Source organism: Microcebus murinus, chromosome 3, assembly GCF_040939455.1.
Source record: "Microcebus murinus isolate Inina chromosome 3, M.murinus_Inina_mat1.0, whole genome shotgun sequence".
Taxonomy (NCBI): Eukaryota; Metazoa; Chordata; class Mammalia; order Primates; family Cheirogaleidae; genus Microcebus; species Microcebus murinus.
In genome coordinates, this window is record NC_134106.1 from 38,950,791 (window position 1) to 38,972,644 (window position 21,854).

The following is a 21,854-nucleotide window of genomic DNA, read 5'->3' on the forward strand; positions in this document are numbered from 1 at the left end:
AAAAGAACGGCATTGACTCACTTCCTGTTTCTAGCTGAAGTCTGAGTCAGTCCAGCAACAGCAGGTAGCTGTGGCACCAGCCTCACTGTGACCCCTCAAAGGTCCCTCTGCAGCTGCATAATGTCCCCTTGGTGGCCTGAACATGGGTTGAACCCCGCCCTTCTTGAGAGTTCTAGCCCCATTTGGTACATGGTCAACTTGAATAAAAACTAGTAACACATTTTCCAGATTTTCTTATAGCTACATTAGGTCATGTGATGAAGTTCTGGCCAATGGCAAGGGAACAAAAGTGATGTGTGCAGGTAGAAGTAGCTTGGTGGGCTGGGCATGGGTGGCTCACTCTGGGAGGCCGAGGCTGGAGGATCGCTTAAGGTCAGGAGTTCAAAACTAGCCTGAGCAAGAGCAAGACTCCATCTCTACTAAAAATAGAAAGAAATTAATTGGCCAACTAAAAATGTGTAGAAAAAATTAGCTGGGGATGGTGGCACATGCCTGTAGTCCCAGCTATCCGAGAGGCTGAGGCAGGAGGATTGCTTGAGCCAGGAGTTGGAGGTTGCTGTGAGCTAAGCTGATGCCACAGCACTCTAGCCAGGGCAACAGAGAGAGACTCTGTCGCAAAAAAAAAAAAAAAAAAAAAAAAAAAAAAAAAAGAAGTAGCTTGGTGCCCATGTCAGAGATCCAATATACTACATAGGTTATACTTGCACTCATTCTTAATAGAGAGATGTGAACTTTTACTCACTAAAGCCAGGATTACTTTGAATCACTGTGAGAGCAGCTTGAATCTGTATCCTAACTAATATGTGGGACCCATGATAATTAGATGTGGTAGCCCTGGTTCCCAAGAGTGTCACACTCCCCGGGAGCTGCTCTTGCTGAGGTCACTGCTATGCTCCTTCATTAAATCCAGTGGGTACTTTTTTCATCTTACTCTCTCAGTGGCATCTGGCACTTGTTCCTTCTTGAAACCCTTCCTTCTGTTGGCTCTGTGGCATCCCATGTGCTTGGTTTTCTCCTTTGTCTGTTTTGGCTTTTTCTCCTGCCTGTCCCTTAACCATTTCAGTATGAGTGTCGGCTATAGTCGACAGCCACAGATGAATGCGCACAGCGACTTTAGCCAACAGCTATGATATGACTTTTCTAGTTTTTCATTTATCAAAATAAAATTGTGAGCATTTAAAAATAACATAATAAAAACATATATGTAAATGTTACCTATTCTGATTTACATTACAAGTAAAGCTGCCTGTAAAGTAAAACAAGCTTTCAGTGCTTTCAAGCTTTCCTCATCACACAAGAGCAAAACGGATTCATCGTCAATGCACAACACAAACTATCGTGCGGACTCTGAGTGCCGGCTGTGGGCAAGGTTTCGCGGCTGGTGAGCGCCGTACGGAAGTGGTTAAAAAAGTGGGTAAAAAAGGTCATGATCCTTTTTATTTCAGTCTACACACTCAGAGCCTGAGTGATTTAATTTACCATCTTGATGCTAAGAACTTCCAAAATGTTTGTCCAGCCTAGATTATTGTTCTGAGCTCTAGACTCTAGCCAATGGCTTAATGGAACCCCTTGGGATGTCTCATGGGTCACTCAAGCCCAACTTCTCCCTCATTGAACTTATCATCTCTCTTCTGTTCCTTCCCCTGTGTTCCCAGGCTTGGTGGTTGCACCATTGTCTATGCAGCTGCTCAGCCTGAGACCCGGGTCCCTCCTAATTCCTCTCTTGGTCTTATGGCCCATGTCCAGCCAAATCATCAATTCTATTGATCTCCTTACTCTCACAGGTGTCTCTCAAATCTGTCTGCATCTCTCTGTTCTCACTAGCACTACTTTTGGCGCCCCTCCTGCCACCCCCTTTCCTCCTCCAGCCCTGCAGCCTCAGTCCTCTTCTGTATCACAGGCATCCTTTTTTTTTGAGACAGAGTCTCACTCTGTTGCCCCTGCTAGAGTGCTGTGGGGTCACCCTAGCTCACAGCAACCTCAAACTCCTGGGCTCAAGCAATCCTCCTGCCTCAGCCTCCCAGGTAGCTGGGACTACAGGCATGTGCCACCATGCCTAGCTAATTTTTTCTATATATTTTTAGTTGGCCAATTAATTTCTTTCTATTTTTAGTAGAGACAGGGTCTTGCTCTTGCTCAGGCTGATTTTTGAACTCCTGACCTTGAGCGATCCACCTGCCTCGGCCTCCCATAGTGCTAGGATTACAGGCATGAGCCACCACGCCCGGCCTTCAAGCATTCTTAAAGCACCTCTACCAGCTCCCCATTGTCTTCAGGATTAAGCAAAAGTTCTTTGCTTTGGCTTACAAGGCCATTCATGATCTGGTCTTTCATCACCTCCCTTCCCCTGCAGGCTCCAGTCCTGCAAAACAACATGCAGTTCCCCAAACAAGCCCCCACTTTGCTTTCCACATGCTGCTCCTCTGCCTGGAATGTTCTTCCTGCTCCTGCTGGGCAGGCTCCCTGCAGCTCTCTCTCTCAGGCTCAGCTTGGACAGCTCCTTTTGAGAGCCTCCCCTACCTGCCCAGGCTGCCTGTGGACACAGAGCCCTCAGCATGCTGCTCTGCAGTGCCCTGTCTCCTGTCAACTTCCACAAGCCTGGAGTCCAGGGCCAGCAAAAGCTGCCCCATCTTTCTCACCCTGTCTCTCTAGCCACAGAGGTGGCTGGTCCTAAATTGGACAAGTTACTTTGATCTCTCTGACTCAGGACAAAATGGGGAGAAAGCTGCAAATTACCAGGGTTAGCGAGAGGATTCAATGAGATAAATATGCAAGTCTCTTGTCCAGGGGCCCGGTCTGGTAAATATAAGTCCCCTTTACTTATCTCCTTGATATAGTCATAGAAAGGTAACTGACCATAGAAGGAAGAGGGTTGACAGTCCATCCGTGGATCGCCGGTTGGGAGTCTAAAATGTCATAGAAATCACAGTCCTTAGAACTTGAAGCTGAGTATCATCTGGACAACTTCATGTAGATAAAACACCCACCTGTGTCCACTGCACAGCTAGAGACCCCAACAGAGAGGGGAGCTGGTAGGCGACCAGAATGCAGGCCCCTCCACCACTGCAGCCTAGCTAATGGGTTTTAGCTGGAAGCAGGGTAAGAGGAAGCCCTTTTTCCAGAAACATTGTAGGCCAGTGTTTTTCAAACTGTTGAGTATGATTCATAGGCAGATCATGAAATCAATAATAGTTTTGACCAGCATTAAAACAAAACAGAACCAGAATGGAAAACAGTGCATGGCCTGTACAACACATCGTGTAAGATTCTTACTCCATTTTGTCGTGTGACATCACGAAAGCCCCTGTCGTAGACTGAAGAGGGGTGGCTCATGCTTTTGGGTGGCTGTGGTTGGCAGGAAGGGAGCACCTCTCATTTACTTCTCCTAAGGCTTCTGGGAGGAGGGAGGATGGTGTCATCATCCCATTTTAGAGATGGGGAAACGGAAACTGAGGATCAGAGTGAGCTAGGTGACTGCCAGATCTAGAAGTAGCTGGGCGTGGTGGAGCCTGCTGGTAATCCCAGCTACTCAGGAGGCTGAGGTGGGAGGATCGCTGGAGCCCAGGAGTTCAGGACCAGCCTGGGCAACATAGTGAGACCCTGTCTCAAAAAAATAAAAAAGATGACAGATCCAGAAGTGGAATTCAGATGTCCTGGTTTCTAAATACTCTTTCCACGTCACCATAATCTGAGTGCTCTGTGTGTATAGTGTGGGTTCATCAATACCCATCAGAATCCCTTCAAAAATGTGCCAGAGCCTGCCTGAGCTCCTCAATCCAGTGAAATCAGAATTCCAGAGTAGAGCTTGGACTTTAGGATCTCTTCCGGCTCCACATGGAGAGTCTAGTGTGCAGCCAGGTTGGGTCCATCTCCCGGCTCCCCTAGCCTAGGCCCAGTCTGGCCAAGCTGCCCCCATGACCCTCTGGTGCCCCAGGGTCAGATGGGTGTTACTGTTGTTTTGTGGAATAACTTCCCAGTGGAGCTACCACCCAGGCCCAATCCTGGAAGCTGAAGTCTCCAGGGCTCTTGAGAGGAGGTGTGAACAGGAAGACAGGGAGGCAGGCGGCTCTGACAGACAGAAAGCAAACATCTCAAAGGGGTGGCAGGCTGCATTTTATTCATCGTTAATTTAAATACCCTTCAAGTCCTCTCGGAGTGCTGCTCAGAAAAATAGATGTATTATTTAAGAAACCCTGCAGGCTTGCCCAGCATGCTCTAACCCCCCTCCTGAGAGAACACAGTAGCATAAGAATGAGTTCTAAAGCAAGGGGGAGCCTACTTAGGGAAGAAGGGGGAAGGGGGGAGGCGGAAATAAAGGGGCAAAGGGTCTCAGGCCAGGTTAGTGCATCTTATCGCTTCTCTTCAATGCATGATGAGACTAGCGTGTGGGTGCAGCCAGTTGTGCTCTGGGGTGCCTAAAGGTGCCAGAGCTGCTGGGGGTAAGAGTCCAGGCCCCAGGTCCGTGCTGATCAGCCCACCTGGGGGCCAGGAATGGATTCAGCAGGCCCTTCCTCTGGAGTCACCGGAGAGCAACCCCTGCAACAAATAAAGCCCAGCGCCTCTTCTGGACTCAGAAGTGCCCTAAGCTGTCTGTCTGGATGTGTTTTCCAGACAGTGTGCATGTGGAATTGTGCTTTTTGTTTTTCAAGAATGTAAAAAGTTACAGTAAGACCGAACTGCATGGCTCGTAGTTCCTATGGTTTCCACCTAGCTGGGCTGTTGTCTGCCTCAGTTCCCCGGAAGCTTCTCTTTTGGTGGTGAGGGCTCAGTCACCCCTCGCCCCAGAGCCCACAGGAAGAAGAGCTCTGCTGGGAGGCCTGTGTGAGGGATGGAGGATCCTGGGTCAGTTAGCAGCTGTTTTCCAGGTGCCGGTCGGGTTTGGATGCTGGCTTCTGTGTAAAACAAATACATGCAAATTGGACATACAATTCCCCCAAGGAATTTCCCAGACCCTAGTAGATCTCTAGAGCGTTAAAAATGGGAAATCTTTCTTCTTAAAGTGGCCCAGACTGGGATTTTTTTCCTTGAGGAAAGGGCTAATATCTCTTTGTAAGGCTGGTGTGTGTATGTGCATATATGTATCTATGCACACACATATACATGATGCTGTGCAAATGCCCAGGGCTGTCTGGCATTTTCTACAAACTGAGAGCCTGAGACTGCCTAATCCTTTGACTCCTTCACCAGGCCTGGAGACTCTGGCTTCACTCAGAGACATAAGGGCCTGACCACCTGGCTTTAGCAAGCTTGGATACCAAGGGTGAATTTTTTTTTTTTTTTAGAGATAGGGACTCACTCTGTCACCCTGGCTGGAGTGCAGTGTTGAGATCATAACTCACTGCAGCTTCAAACTCCTTGGCTTAAATGATCCTCCTGCCTCAGCCTCCTGAGTAGCTAGGACTATAGCTGTGGGCCACTGTGCTCAGCTGATTTTTAAATTTCTTTTTGTAGGGATGGAGGTCTTATTATGTTGTCCAGGTAGGTCTTGAATTCCTGGCTTCAAGTGATCCTCCTGCCTCAGCCTCCCAAAGCCCTGGGATTACAGGTGTGAGCTACCACACCTGGCCAAGGGTGGCTTCTTTACCTTTCTGCTCAGTTCTGAGAAGGCCTGGCTGTTCCCCTAGACACTGGCTTCCCCAAGCCACACCCCAATGACAAGGGCTTCTTAGAGCCCATTCTACCTTTAAGGGAGCCCCACAGCCCTAGCATGAGATGAGTGAGTGTGGGCTTAAGGAAGCAGGTCCTGGAGCCTGAGGGAGTTGTGGATTGCAGTGAGCTATCAACTGGGCAGCAGACTGAAGCCCCCCCAACAGTGGGAGAAGCCCTGAGTCTGGGAGGATGGAACTCTTTCTTAGCCTGAGGCTCAGAAGAGCCTGTGCCAAAGAAAGGGGTCCCTCTTAATGTCATTGTTCCTGAAATGATGGGAGGACCCATCCCTGCCTCTCAGGGCTTACTCTCAAGCAGGGTGTCAGACCTCATGTCCTGTAGGCATGGGTCTAATGTTCCATCAAGTCCCCTGACTTTGGTAGCCCCAGCTTTTCAGGGCAGCAGCTGCTGGCATCTGGGGTACTGAGCCCTTCGGGCAGAGGTGAAGGATGATGACATGTTGTATCACGACAATGTGACTGAGATTGGGTCTGAGAATGGGGACCAGGGGAACACTGGCAAAAATACACATGTCCCATTGGGTCCTGAGCTATCATTGTACCCTGGAGGACTGGCATTTCTCTGGGAAATTGTGGGGAGAGAACGGAAAGGGTCTTCCTTCCCTGCTCCTCCAAACCATGTTTATGGTTCCTTTACAAGATTGCTCAAGCTGCCTCCAATTGCCTCCTTCCAAAGCCAAAGCGTAGGAAAAGTGAAAACAGCTAAGGCTGCAGCATAAGCAACTTAGCATAGACCCTAGGAAGCACTGCTGACAGAAGACTGCCAAAGAGTGTTTTGAGTTTTTCTTCTCCGGAGGCAGGTCCTGGTTCCTCCCACGGAGATAGGATTGCATGCGGTCCCATGCGCAGGTCAGGGGATCACCTGGCACCCTTTAGGCCTATCTAATTCATGGAGTCTGGATGGCCAGGTCTCAGGTCTCCTGTGTTAGTCCTGTGGGTAAGCTGCTATTCTGTCTGCAGCATAAGTCCTCACCATCTAGATGCCTCTATCTTGGGGATCTCTGCTTCCCCCTCTGGATGGCTCAGATCCCCAAGTTATTTCCTGTTGCCTAGGTGACACCTCTAATTGGATGCTTTTTAATCGTTCCTTCTTTTAAAGGGATAAGTGTGGCACTTTACTTCCAGGTCCTGTCAGAGGCCCCTGCCCTAGAGAACACATGCCCCTCTGAGTGTGCAGTCCCTTAGTGTGACCAGAGCCATTGCTCGGATGGGGGCTCCCAGGCCTGGCCTGACAGTCACAGTGAATCCCGGAGGTGTGGCTCACAGAGGCTCCGGGCCTTCAGGATGTAGCAAGCCTGAGCTCTGTCCTGGCTAGCCCTGCCTCGCCGGCTTCACCTCAGATTAGGGCCTGTGCTTAAAAACCAATCCCAACCCAAATTAGAAATTGCCCAAAGCAGCCGGAGAGTCACTGAGATCCCCAGCTAATGTTTTACTTCCTGCCATGAATTGGAAGGGGAAAGAGGAGTTTGACATTCAAGCGTGACTCTTCCTGCTGAGCATGTGCGCGTGCGTGCGTGTGCATGTTGTGTGCATGTGCGTGTTCCAGGCGCGTTTGCCAGAGAGAGATATTTCACAGCACGGCTCGGGCTGGCAGCGGAGAGGTAGTGCTTTTCTAAGACTTCCTGTCAGAAGCTGTGCATATTGGTGGGTCACACTGGGCCTGAATAAACTCTGGCATGTCAACTCTTTGGATGACAAAAGTGGGCAGAAAGAGTGTTCCTTTACAGTCCCAGACCCGCATCTTTTCAAAGAAGCCTGGGTATCTGGCACTCGTCCAGGCCGGGGACCCCTGTGCTGCAGAGGGCAAGTCTGGGCAAACCTGTCCCCTCAGCCTGCTAGTCACCCAGAACAAAGCTTTCAACCTAAAGTCACTTCCATCCACCAGTTCCACCAACTCCTTTCCTCTTGCCTTCCTCTGCCTCCAATAGACTGCATAGAGAAAACACATTCACTTGGCAAACAATAGTTATTAATAGAATAGGATTCTGCCATTCCTGACCCCTAACCACTATGGGCTCTGGAGCCAAATGCCCTGACATTGCAAGGTGGCTGCTTTGGGGTTCCTAGTGCTACAGGCCCTGGTTAGCTGAGGACAGAGCTGGCAAAGCCCTGACTCAGAGGAGGAGGATGGGCTCTGTAAAAGGGGAAAATGTCTGAACTGATCAATGGTAGTTAACAGAAAAGTAGTCCACACCAACAAAGAAAAAGCTTATCTGAGAGGACTCACATATTCCTGGTTAATAATGAAAAGCATCGCTGTGGGTGACACTTGTGGAAGAAAGGAGGGTTAGGGGGTTCAGGATGTGCAGGAGCTGGGAGATCAGCAGCTGAAGCAGAGTAGGTTCCTGCTGCCTTCCACTCCCCTCCCTGCAGGCGCCCTGGGCTTTCTGCCGCTGCAAGCAGCTGCCCCGTGCGCTGTGCTAACTGGACTAACTCCAGGCTGAGAAAGGCCAGCTAAGCCCCTCACCACTGCAATTTCCAAATCTGGGGGAAATGCCACAGTCCACGAGTTGGTGCTATGTTTCGTCTCATTGCATAATACTACACCATTCTCTGTGTGTAGTGGCTGTTCTATATATATACATCGGGAGGCAACATATGGCTCTCCCCACCCCCACCTGTCAAAACTGTGACTATATCACTTCTGACGACCAGAAGGAAGCTGCTAGGCTGGGCCAGGATTCTAAATGCTGAGGAGGTAATTCAGAGCCACGAAAAGTTGCACCATATGCTTTGGGGTTGCCGGCTGCTTGTGTGCATGGGGACGGGGTTTAGTGCCAGTCTGCAGAGCCCAGGGACCGCACTCTTTCCACTGCGGTATGCACCGCTGGGGGTCTGGAGGGTGCCACTTTTTCTCTCCCTGGGGGAGAATCTGCTGGGGGCCACGGTTCTCCAAGAGGGGGCTCACAAGGGAAAACAGGCTCCCCCAAACCTGCCCTTGATAACATCAAGCCTGGCCAAATAGTATTTCTTTAAAAAACCTTTTTTTTTTTTTTTTTGGTTTCATTTTATTGGATAAAGATTAAGAAAGCGCCAGCGTCTGAGAGAGGTGAAGCGGACCACGCCTGGCGGCCCCGCAGCCCGGCGAGGGTCCCGGCGCGCGGGCGGGCGGTCTACCTGGAGGCGCTGGTCTCGGCCAGCCGGTTGTTCATGATGCCCAGCGCGCCCACGCCGCCCGAGAAGCCGTTCTGGCGCGTGTTGACGCACACGCTGCGCGGGTAGCCGTTGGCCGTCTCGGACAGCTGCTTCTGCAGCAGCGCCAGCGACACCTTGTTGGAGGCGGTGAGGTCGCGCATGGAAATGAGCTCGCCCGACAGGCGGCGGCCCTCGGCGTCGCTGTCGCGGGCCGCGGGGTCGGCGCCGAGCGCGGCCAGGCGGCGGCGCAGCCGGGAGCCGGGGGTGATGGCGTTGCGCCGGGCCAGGGGCGCGCCGGGCGCCGGGCAGCAGCGCGCGCAGCAGCGGCAGCTCAGCTTGCGCAGCATCCAGTTGAGCACCTGCTTGATGAGGATGGAGATGACGTTGAAGAGCGAGTAGATGCAGCACACGCCGAGCAGGATGAAGAGGAAGTTGCCCAGGCGGTAGAGCCCCTGGTTCCGGTAGGCGGCGTGCTGGCTGCTCACCAGGTCCCCGAAGCCGATGGTGCTGAAGGTGACGAAGCAGAAGTAGAGCGAGTCCACGTAGTCCCAGCCCTCCACGCTGGTGTACATGGCCGAGGCGCAGCACGACAGCAGCACGGCGAACAGGCCCAGGATGAGCAGCACGTGGTACACCGAGGGCTTCCAGCCCGCCAGGCTGTCGGCCTCCGACAGCGCCGAGCCGCGGCGGAAGGAGGCGGGCAGCAGGCCGCTGCGGCGCAGCTGGCGCTCCCGGCAGGCGCGCATGATGAAGGCCAGCAGCGAGATGATGCGCTCCAGGAAGAGGTTGAAGAACAGGATGGTCCCGGCGCAGCCGAACAGCCCGTAGGCGATGAGGAAGGCCTTCCCGCCCACCGTCGCGGGGGTGGTCATGCCGAAACCTGCGGAGACAGGGCAGGGTCAGCGGTCCTGGCTGAGCAGGTGGTCCCCACCCGGCAGGGGCCAGCGTTTGCACGTGCTGGCATGGCTCCTATCCTGAGTGGCACCACGCCGGTGGAGGAAAACGGTTCTTAGACATTTCTCTCCCTTGGTGGCACCAGGAATGGTTCCTGATCGGCAACCCGGGAGCTGCTGGAGGAGACACCGCCCTTCAGGGGATCGAAGTGGGGCAGGATAGACACCAGGAGGGACCCTCAGGACACGCAAAACTGAAACAGCACAAAACAGATGCCCACAAGGCCAACAAGTGGCGCCTTCATTCCCATCCGTAAATTGGTTTTTTATGTAACCTGTGGCACACCCGGGAGACAGTCTTGTTAGGACGGAATTCCTTAAGGGCTTTGCCTTAATTGAGATTGTTCACTCTGGAAGCAGGTAGAGTGTGATCAGGTAGCTATAGTTAATGGTCTCTGAAAAGAGCTTTATGGAGCTGACAAAGGGATTTTTTTGAGTGAGTGTGGCTCTGCCCTTGGGTGTCAGCTCTTTCTTACCCAAGAACCACCATCCATCACCCTTGCCCTCACTTGTGGCCAAGGGGCCTGTGCTCTTGGTGTGTGTCTGGGATTGCTTTTGTTCCTGCACCGCTGCTTATTGCTATGGACCCTTATATATAATTCTTAACTTACCCACTTGTTCAAAGTACAGGCTTTAAGGGAGTCCTTATCGACTGATTTCTGTAGGACACTTGGCTGCCCACCCGTGTGCCCACCCCAGCATCCGGGGCAGTGCAGGGTGGCAGCTCTGCCCTTCTGTCCTGAGCTCTCTGCCTGCTGCTGGCTGTGGTCTCTCTGTGGGACCCACAGTTGCCTGACTCTGGTTATGGGAGGGGGGTTTAATCTCTTGATGGGAAGATTAACTTGCTGCTTGAAGTCTGAGCTGAAAACGTATCAGTTGAGCAGCCCCAAAGCACCTTTCAGCCCCTCTGGCATCGAGGGGCATCCCTGTTTAATCCATTCCCTATGGCGGGAGGCTACCTGTGTGATGCCAGTGGAGTGGAGTCAGCCCTGGGAAAGGGGTGGAGAAGGATTTGTCGCATTTGGCTTACTGTTTGCCTAAACAGACTATAGGAAATATTTCTTGTAATACTTTCAGATTAAATTCCTTAAGCCTGTGTGCTAATTTTCTACCTTTCCTGGAGGAAATGCCCAATTGCCTGAGCATAGTGTTCATTTTATGCTTAGTGACTCAAATTAGGGGAAAATTACCTGCTTTGAGGAAGATGGATTATGTCCCTAGATTCAGAATTTGGCCACAAGAGAGTGAAAAACACCAAAGTAGCAGTGTAACCAGGAACTTGACAGAGAGATTTTGCTACACTTTAAAGCCAAACTCAAGTTCGTGAGTTCATAAAGAGCTGATTAGCTCTGAATTTATATGGCTATATATGGAATGGTAGTGTGTGTGTATTTATAAAATATCCTAGATCAATAACCCAAATGTTCAGTAACACTATTAAACAATCGTCTATTCATACAGGAAATACTATAGAGCAATGAAAAAACACGAACCACAGCTACTTGCAACACCAGAGATGAATTTCACAAAAAGAATGTTGAACAAAAGAATTCATTCTGCGTTATATTATTCCATTAATATAAAATTCAAAACCAGGCGAAACCAAAGTATTTTTTAGGGATGGATATTTGGCTGGCAATATTATAAGAGAAAGTGAGGAAGTGATTTGGATAAAAGTCAATATTGGGGTTTCCACTGGGGAGTGGCAGGGGGTAGTGACTGGGAGGGGACACAGGGGACCTCTGGGGTTCTAAAAATGTTTTGTTGACCTTGGTGGTAGTGACATGTGTGTTAGCTATATAATTTATTAAATGTATATGTTTTGTGAGGTCTTTTGCACTCATAAAAACTTTTTAAAATCCCTAGATTATGAGAACTGTAAGTGACCTTAATTCCGATGTACCCCTCGCTGTATAGGTGAGGGAGTAGGGGCTGAGGGGCCATGACCTACAGCTTGTTGGGGACAGACTGCCATCGTTTTTCTGGCTTCAACCCTGGTGCTTAGACCAGTATACACAACACTGCTTCTACTAGTGGAGAAAAACAAAATCTCTTGTGGAGGAATCACTTTGCTATTAATAAATTCCTAAGGAAATTGAAACCCCTGAGCCTGGAAAATTAATACTTAGTCTAACTAAAAGAATGTTGAGTTAGCTTCTCCTGTTCTTTAGGATTTTCAGCTAAAGTCTCAAAGCTGAGGATAATGCGTGGTACATTACTCCCCATTATAAAGAGAAATTCTAGACATATCCATGCTGGAGTTACTAAAACAGCAAAACAGTTCTGGTGACTAGCAGCCCCCTCCCACCCAGGCTGTACTGAAAGGCTAGCTGGTATCCAAGGATGGTGGAGGGGAATGGTGCAGTGGGGGGAGTGCTTGGTGGGGGGGAGTGCTGTGGCATCCTTCCCCTCACCCGAAGCTCACTCCCCAGCTAGAGGCCCGCTGACTGAGCTGCAGACGCATGGTTGAGAGTTTTGGGAGAAACAGACAGCCTGACAGTGTCCCCTGGAGGCTGAAGCTGTGCTGGAGAGTTCTCTGGGTGGGAGGCTGACTGGGGCAGCCCACAATGGCAGGGGAGGGAAAGAGTGGTCATGGGAGCAGTCTGCACTGCTAGGACTTGCCATGCCAGGATGCGTGAGGGTGCCATAGGTCACTGGAAGGGGACCAGAAGAGACTGCCCAAGAGGGCTGCCTGCTAGGGAGGGGTCCCTAGTAAGAAGAGACCCAGGGCAGAGGACTGTAACAGCAGGAGGGGTAGTCACAGGAGGGAGGGTGGAGAAGGCAGCGCCCACTTAGGGAATGAGGCAGGACAGTGGTCCCGGGACAAGGGGGGAGGGGGTCAAGGACCCATAAATCGGCTCCACGAAAGCTCACATGCCTGGTCTAACAGTGGGCATTGCAGCCCGACCAGCAAAAGCCAAGAAAGAATGGTAGTGGCTCGAGTGATGTAAGACGGAGAGCAAATATTACCACCCTAACCCCAAACCCCTTTCAGAACCCTGAGCCACATGTTAGGCCAGAGCCGAGGGGAGAGGCTAAGCTTTGATTAGAAGTGAATTTGAAGATTTGATTTAACATCTGAGAATGAATGTCAGTCTTGAAATTGGTGCTAAAAAACAAAACAAAATAACTGTTTGGAAAACTCTAGCATCTACCCCAAGATGTTCAGAGCTCCAAAAGGGAGTTCTTAAAGACAATAGATGAGAAAAAGCCATTTCCTGTGTCAGCCCACTTAACAAACTGGTTCCACCTGGATTTGCTCTCTGCTGTGGTGAAGGCCACCACCACCAGTGCCAGGCCTGCGTGTCTCATCTCACTTCATCTCATCACCACCTGTGGGGGAGGCGCCTGCTGAGCAGATGAGGACACCGTGGGGTTCAGGGTGCAGCAGCTGGCCAAGGCCCCCCAGCTTAGAAATGGGGTGGGAAGCTGAGCCTGAGAGCCACGTCTGCTGGTGTCTAGAGTTTGTGCTGTTGCCACCACCCCAGACTGCCTTCTGCGGGCACCACCGGACACTTCACGCTCTTCAGAAACCAAACTGCAGTCCTCCCAGGCCGCAGCCAGGAAAGCATCTTCATGGGGGAGAGGCTACCCCTCAGTTGTGATCCCTGTTCCCAAAAGTCCCGTGTCCTCTGTGGCCATCACTGCTGCCTCCCGGACACGGGAGAGGGGCCGCTGCTCCTCCCTTAATGTTCCCGCCAAGGTAGACTCCTCACCTTCCCGTGGCACAGCTGAGACAAGCTGGGCTATTGAGATGAGGCCTGACGTCCCCAGGGCGTGGGGACAGCGCAAGCACAAGATGCAGAGGGGACTGCTGCTTCTGGCTAACATCTGCCCCTTGCCTGGCCTACTTCCGTGTGGCCAAGGCCATCTCCTCCATCCTCAGATTCCTCTGAACTCCTCCATGTCTGGACTCCTGGCTTCTGCCCAAGACGATCCATTGGAGTTTGGGACCTAGAATGAGGCCTGTGTCCCGACCCCCGATACCCCGTACCGGCAGGGCTGTGGCCTTATGCTAGGGCCTCAACAAGGCAAGCAGCACCAGATCTGCAGCTGTTCAGACCGACATCAGCACACATTTACTGAGGACCTAGCTCGGCAGCCTCGTGCTCAGCTCAGAGCTACAGTGGGAAACCAGCAGGTGCAGCTGTTGTCCCCACGGAGCATCTGGGCTGCCTGCTTAGAGTCCCCTCGCACTGTCTCTTAGGGGTTTTATACAGACCCTGCCCTCCGCTGCCAGCAGGCTCACCCCTGGGCAGGGCACAGTTCTTACCTGCTGTCCCAACATAGAATCTGGACCAGAACTTGTCCTGGGGTCATCTTGTGGCTCTGGCTAGCTTGCACTCAGCATAACCACTTAGCCAGGAGGTCACTGTAGGCCCAAAATGATGCTGGATGCTAGACTGGCTGTATGGGACTCTCTGCTCAGAATGAAGGGGCAGGCAGGTCAGGAGGTCCTCTGACAGCACAGTGGGTAGCCAAGAAGCCAGTGCCCTTCTTATGTCCTGGTTCCTGATCTGACTCCCGGGCCTGCCTCACTGCCCTTTGCTTCCCTGCAGACCACAGTCAGCTCCGCTTGGGAGGCAAGGTTGGGGGGGCGTGGTCCACCCACTTCCTATCAACATCAATAGGATCTGAGCTCTGGGGGATGCTGAGACCCTGGGGACAGTGTTCTTGCTGAGGGCAGTGGGGTCTGTGCCTGGTGTTACTGCCTAGCCAGGTGCTCACCAGAGTAGGGGTGCAGTCCCCTAAGCTCTGGCAATGTGTGGGGAGCCAGGCTGGCTCTGGAGAGGGGCCTCAAAGCTTCAGCCAGAGAAAAGGCAAACCAAGCCACCCTGAGAATCTCCTCCTCCCCCAGTCACACCCTGCAGAGGCGTAATCTGTCCCCGGCTTCACACCAAGCCTGCTATTTTGTTTATGCCACAATTGATCTGCCATCCCAGTTTGCAAAGAGCAGACACTTGGGGGCTTTATTATGCCACTTTGACAAAAGCTGTGAAGCTCATTCCCACAGCCTGTCTGGTGCCGCCTTCGCAAATGGGGCCCTGGTGACAGGGCCTTTGGAGTTCAGCTCAAAGAGCAGGGAAGCGAGATGGAGAGGCCAGCACCGATCTGTACCGTGCACCCCTGGAAGGCAGCCTCTGTTAGACACCCCCCATCCAGTCCCTCAATCGCCCTGTGAGGGAGGCAGTGTTACCCCCAGCTGCACAGCCACTCGAGTGGGCCCGGGCAGATGAAGGGACTCGCCGAGTTAGTTTGTAGGTGGCAAGGCTGACCCTGAAGCCCGTGCGCTCTCCGCTGTGCCAGACAGATGGGAAGTCTTGGCTCATTACCCTCCGGGACCTTTTCCTGCTGGGCTCTGCGCTGTCGACTCTGAGGGAGGGAACTATGATTTACTGTATTGTCCAATCGGGGATACTTTTGAGAGTAAAAGGGACCCTGCTAATAATTACCCCGGACAGCATGTGTAAACCAGGGCTGTTCCAAGCAACTGGGATGCAGGGTGGAAATGCGGATTCCAAGGCAGGTTTCCCTCAGAGGTTTATTTAGTGGGTCAGAAAAGGTTCCTAGGAACCTGCAATTTAACACTTATCTCCAGATGAATCAGATGTAAACGGGCTAAAACCATTCCTTTATGAAACAGCTTTAATAAGATGTCCCAGATGACCCTACTGCTTGGAATCTGTCCCATTGCAAATATTTTGATTTAAGTTCCCATCAACCTAAAACCCTTGTGGTGGACATTGTAGCTGTCTCCTTAACAGCCATTCCCCCAACCCTGTAGCGTGTAGTAGCCAGGCCACTTGGACAACTGAGCCAACTCCAGGAATGGGTTCTATTGGTGTCGGCCGGTCAGGATAATCCAGTTCCTCACCATGACTGTCAGCCTAAGTTAGTCAGTGTGGGGCAATCCCATGGCTACAGAGATTGGCTCGGGAATGGGCCTGTGACCCCATTCAGGCCAACGAGACGAGAGAAGAGCTTTTCTGAGCATTTCTGGATTAAAAGCTTCTCACTTTCATAAGAGCTGCCCTGGACAGGTAGGGAGCAGGAGGTGGTCCCAGGAGTGGTTGGCAGCCATCTGCAGCCACACGAAGAGCTGGCTCTAGGATGAAGCTGACACCACACAGGCTGAATGGAAGGAAGGAGATCCGGGTTACCCTAATGAGCCGTCAGATCGAGCCAGCCATGCTGCCTGCTTTACCTCTGGACTTGCACCTGCAGGAGCCCATGAACCCCTCTCCTGCCTGGGCTTTCTGTGACTTGCAACAAAACACACTCCAACTGGGGCCAGTGGTTAAGGGACCTGATTAAGCAGCCCAGTGACAAGGAAATGGTATCAGACTTAAATTCTGTTGTGTCCTCTATCAGCCAAGTGATTGAAGCAAGTCACGATCACTAACTTCTCTGAGCCTTGATTTCTTCCTCTATAAAGTGTAAACCTCCCACCAGGACCCTCTTTGCAAACTGTAATATACTACACCAAAGTGGGTTTCTTGGGATAATAGATGTAATGGGGATAGGGTGGGGAGAACGGTTTTTTTTTTTAAAAAGATAGGTCAAATAACATGAGACAAGTTTATTTACATCAGGACTTTGCTGAATGCTTACTGTGCTAATGTGACTTATGAATCCTAGCACTATTCTGCTTCCCCAGGCTACTGTGAACACAGAATGTGTCTGGCCATCTCAGTTGACTTGAGTGTTTCAGGGGGCTTGTCTGAGCTGCTCGGTGCAGCCCTGAGGTGCCAGGGAAGGCTCTGGCCAGTGTCCTCTTCCACGGAGCACAACCAGGAGCCTCCCTCCCAGTCCCAGAGAGTCACTCGCACCCTCCACCCCTCAGCCCACCCTGCAGCCCACCCCACACCTCCCACTCTCCCCTGTTTGGAGAGGGAGGGACATGGGAGGGGCTGGCTGCTGGCCTGGCCTTGGGGGAGCCTTGGGATCCTCGATTATCAAAGTGAGGCTCTTAATCCTGACGCTAGCCAGTCAGGAGGGATCAAACGAGATGGGGATAAAATACAGGATGCCCAGTTAGATATGACTTTTAGGTAATGAGAAATCTTTTTTTTAGTATATGTATGTGCCAAATGATGCATGATGCATGGGACATACTTATAGTAAAAACAGTTGATTGTTTGAAATTGAAATTTAACTGGGCACATTGTATTTTTATTTGCTAAACCTGGCAAACCCCTATTTGCTAACCCCTACTCAGGGTTGCCAGGTCTAGCAAATAAAAATACAACGTGCCCGGTTAAATTTCAATTTCAATCAACCGTTTTTAGTATAAGTATGTCCCATGCATCATTTGGTACATACTTATTCTAAAAAATGATTTCTCATTTATCTAAAAGCCGTATCTAACTGTGTGTCTTGTACTTTACCTGGCTACCCTAACGAGCCATGGGCCATGCCCAGTTCTTGAGTCCCTTCCCGTCCCCTGCCCACCGAGCCCACACCTCAGCCTTCTCACTCTCTGATATTTCTCACCCTTGGGATTCTTGAAATTTCTACTTTTAGTCAACAAATAACTAGTACTGCCTACTTTGTACAAGATCCCCTAGTTCATTGTAGAGAGTAGAAAGATTAATAATAATAAAAACCTTTATTAAGGGCTTATGGATGTACTAGGCACTGTCTTAAGTGTTTTATATATATTAACTCAATACTCACAAAAAAATCATTGAGGTAGGTATTATGTCATGATCCCCATTTTACAGATGAGGAAACTGAGGCACAGAGAGGTTGATTAATTTGGTCAAAGACACAGCCAGGGAGTGGTGGAGCTAGGATTCGAACCTAGGCAGCCTTGTTCCTTATAGCCAACAGGTTCCCAGTCTCATTGTGGAGGGAGGCCCCAAAACGACAAGATTCAGACAAGCCCGGAAACTTCTGGGAGCGCTGGTACTGAAAGAATGACTGGAAAAGTCATTAAAGCATTTACAGGGGAAGGAAGACGTGGGGGATAATAACAGCTGCCATGTATCCAGCCCTCACTATTTCCAGGCACCGTGCCAGGTGCTTCGTGCACATCAATTCATTTAATCCTCATAACTCTATGAGCCACTGAGTTCCATTGATTCCAAGTCAGTGCTTTTTTTCTTCACATTTTAACATCTCTGAAATCAGAATGTATCTTACAGTCAATGGCCTGACAATTTTTTTTTGGTCAGCATTTTAAATTCTTAAATGGTACGCACAGCAATGGTGCATTTATAATCGATGGTGTCTTAGGTTTGACGAACTGTCGTGGGAATGACTATCATCCTCATTTGTGAGATGAGTATACTGAGTCACATTTAATAGATAAAGATGTTGGAGGTAAGTAACTTGCCCAAGATCACAGAGCAAGTGGCAGAGTCAGGATTTGCAACTAGAGGAAGGAGCTTGAGGTGTGACAAGGGAAAGAGGCAAATCCGCAGGAATTCGGAAGAAAGAGTAGGTTGCTTTTGGCCAGAGCAGCAGTTCTCTCCTCTGGCTGCACAACAGAATCACCTGGGGAACTTAAAACTGGTCCCAATCCCCAGCTGCATTCAGTTCAGTTGAGATCCGAATCAGGGCTGAGGTCCGCCTGGTGGAATGGTCGGGAGAGGTTCATGGGGGAAGGGGTGTGTTCAGTTTTAAAGACAAGACGGGATTTCAAGAGCGAGGGAGTAGAGGCCCGGGCTTAAGAGAGGCGTCCCCACCCCGCAGAGTGCTGCTCCTGCTCGCGGGGCTGGCCGGTGGGGTGAGGGGTTCAGCCTGCTGGTGTCACATGCAGCGCTGTGCCTGGCGGTGGAAAATGTTCGGGAATCTGTGGAAGAAGGGAAGGGAAGATGCCAGAGCACCACTCAGCCACCTGTCACCTGGCTGAGCCTACACGAGCTCTATGGGATGAGCGTTGCCTGGCACCTCTGGTGGCTTCTTCAGCATCCGAGCCCGGCACCTGGTAGTGGGCCCTGCTTTGTAGAAACTTTTAAACTGTGGAAGCCTCACACTCGGAAGATAAACTCAGCGAGTCTCCACTCCTGCGGGCTTGGGAAGGGCCAACAGCACCTTCCTCGGAGAGCTGGGGCAGAGTTAGGAGCAGGGGCTGCGCTCAGGCGGCGTCACGGACACACGACTTACCCTGTCCAACCCTCGGCTTCTCCCACCAGAAATGGCCCAATGCCCCTGCCCACCTCTGAATGTCATGGTGAGGGTTAGATGAGGACGTGCTTCCCACGTGCCCAGGCACAGCGAGAGCCCCCAAGGCCCCAGCCTCAACTGGGAACCCACGGGAGAGGCATGGCCCTCACAGCTGAGGTGCCTCAGGCGGAGCACGCAAGGATGGGCGGATCACGGCATAACGGAGGAATTCTGGCGACAAGGGAACATGCCTGTGTACGCATTCAAGTCTGGCTCTGCCACTGACATGCCGTTCTTTCACGCCACTGGGCCTCAGTTTCCTCACCTCTGGGTTCACTTCCAGCTCTGGACCTGCTCTCGGTCGGAGGCCCAGCTAGAGGTAGGCGCCGTCTTTTCCGGTCCCCACGTTGAGCGTGTGTGTGTGTCAGGGGCAGGTTAAAAAATGAGACTGTTGAGGAAAAGCTGAGACTGTGGGCTGCTGCGTTTGTTGGCGCTGTGGATTTGTCTCGTTTGCAGAACTGGGTGGTCAAGTCCCTGAGGGCAGAAGCCCTGGGTTTCCCTCGCTCCGTGGCTGGGTGTGGGGTAGGAGTGTCTGTCGCAGGCTGGCTGCTCAGGGACCCGGACAGCGAGATGCCTGCAGCAAGTGGCCCTCCTCCCTGTCCTCCTGCTTGCTGTTGGCTTATTCTTTAGGGGCCTTTGGGGTGCTTTTCTTCACTTGGTGACAGCAGGAAGGGGCTTGGGGATGGCTGAGCGGGGAGGGGAGCTAGGAAAACAGGACCGAACAGCGATTTAAAGCGTTTTGGTAAACCATGAGTGCACCGCAAGCGAGTCCCTAGAATTGGCTTTGGAGCAGTTCGGCTCGGCTTTGCTTGCTGGTGGGGCCGACTTCCACTGCCCTCCCCTTCTGTACTTTATCTCTGGGATTAAGGTTTTTCTCTCCTCACCAGAAATCATTCAGCAAAATGAGTTATTAAAAGCCGGTTAACTACTCCTGCCTCCGGGTAGCTACTGCTTAACAACCTCTCCTGGGGAGCAGCTGTCAGGCTCAGGCCCGGGAGCTGGCGGGAAGATGACTCATTTACATAGAGCCCGGCTCCATCCTGGCCCCCAGATCCGTCCCTGTCGCTCTGATGACTAATCCTCTTCAGGGATGAGATCACTGCCCCTCCTGCCCCCGACAAAAAGAGCAGAGCCCTACCTCAGCCCAGAATTTTAGGAGAGGACTGAATCCAAGCCCAAGGACGGCCTCGATGGGACAAAGCCTGGTCGACAAGTCCCTGGAGTTAGGGGCAGCAAGACGAGGAAGCCCTGCTGCCCCCGCCTCAGGGTGCCCACACAGGGCTGTGGCCGCAGCCGAAGGCTCGCTCGGGGAAGAGCTCTGAGGTCACATCGCCTCTCAGGAGGGAGCCAGACACTGAGCCTGGAATGTAGCATTCGCATGACTTACTGATGCACAGAGGCCAGTCCCCAAGGCCCTGGCTCTGTCCCACTAGGTGCCCCCACACTTGGCCTCCCCAAAGAAGGCAGCCTGGTTGGCTGCTTCAAAGCTGTAATAAAGATGAGAAGGTGTGACAAAAACAAACCCATAATTGACAGCTGCAGCCAGGGAAGTGCCCTAGAGGGACCCAGAGAACTGTGTCTGCCCCTCAGCAACGTGGCCCTACCGTCTGGGCCAGTAGAGGGGCTGCCGCAGCACCTCAGCACAGGGCCCTGTCAGGCTGGGCTGGGGAGCACCCCTCCTCCAAGCAGGGCAGGGCTGGTCCTAACTGCACAGTCCACTCTCAGCACACAGGTGTAAGGGCCAGGGGGCACGGGGTTTGTGGAACCCCCACCCAGGTGGTGTCATTACACGAGGCTCCGAGAAGTAAGGCAGCACGGGTGAAAGGACAAGACACAACACAGGTCCCAGATCTCTCACCCACAGGCCTCTCCTTTCCGCCTCTCCAGGCCTGGCTCAGCCTTAGGTTCAGAGAACACAACTGTGATTTTGTTCTGAAACAAGAGTCCAGTCGTATCATGCTAGGGGACTTGCTGTGGCCAAAATGTCCATTCTGGATGAGTTTGTACCAGATCCCATGTGATAGAAGGAGATGGAGGCTAAGGTCAGAAATGTTAGTGACCTTGAAGGTCAAGGTCATAGAAAATGGCACAACCAGGGCTACAGCTCATCTGCCCAAGTTCAAACCCACCCTCCTTCCACGTCATTGCCATGCCTTTTGTCCTCTTTCCCTCATGTGCACAGAGGCCCTGATGACCTGGGACCTAGAGCCCTTGGTTTTCTGGAAACACCCTCTCTCCTTTAGGTGCATTCTGCACTGTCCCAGACCCGTGGTATTAAGGCACAGCGTTGCCCCATCACACTCCTGCCCAGGCCACTCTGAGCTCCCCGACCCCCCTTTCGAGATCAGGAATGACTTACTTCCTTTTCCTGTCACCTGTCTGGATCCCCTCCATCATCTGGTGCACTTTCAGCTGACCAGGCATTGAGTTCTGTGCTGCCTGTGACAGCGCCTGTCCAGTTAGCTATTGTCCTAAAGCAGTATTTAACCCTTTGTGTTTTTCTGTGTTCCTTGACAGTGAGGACACAGCCACGTTCTAGGCTTTCTCCCACCCTCTACACGCAGGTGCTCAGGGCATGGCTGCTAAGTTCCTGACAACCGGCAGTTTGTCTAGTAATCACCAGCAGACCCTATACCAGAAACATATTTCCATTTTACCATGTTTTAGTTCATTCCTTTCACATGTGTTTGAGACCTGCTGTGTGCCAGGCATGAGGGCAGGGGAAGGAATACTGTGATGAGTAATATCGTCCATGGCCTGCAGCCAACCACCCCCAGGAATACGGTAGCAGCCGAACACAACTGGGTTTACTGGCTCATTGCAACAAGGGAGACTGGCACCATGGGGTATAGCAGAGGGGACTAATGCTAGCATGTGGGCTAGAGTTAGGTGATGTGGGGAGGGCTCCAGGAAGCAAGGTTTTGCTCTG

At 51.8% G+C, this 21,854-nt stretch overlaps 1 protein-coding gene across 1 annotated transcript in view; it reads right to left on the reverse strand.

The window, feature by feature from the left end:
* Positions 1 to 699: 699 nt before the first annotated feature.
* The window catches only part of KCNK12 (potassium two pore domain channel subfamily K member 12), a 52,440-nt gene continuing 31,285 nt past the window's right edge, over positions 700 to 21,854 (reverse strand). Inside the window, exon 2 of the mRNA XM_012755608.3 lies at positions 700 to 9,681. Coding sequence (XP_012611062.1) covers positions 8,780 to 9,681 — 902 coding nt within the window. The 3' untranslated portion in view covers positions 700 to 8,779. The remainder of the gene's footprint in view (positions 9,682 to 21,854) is intronic.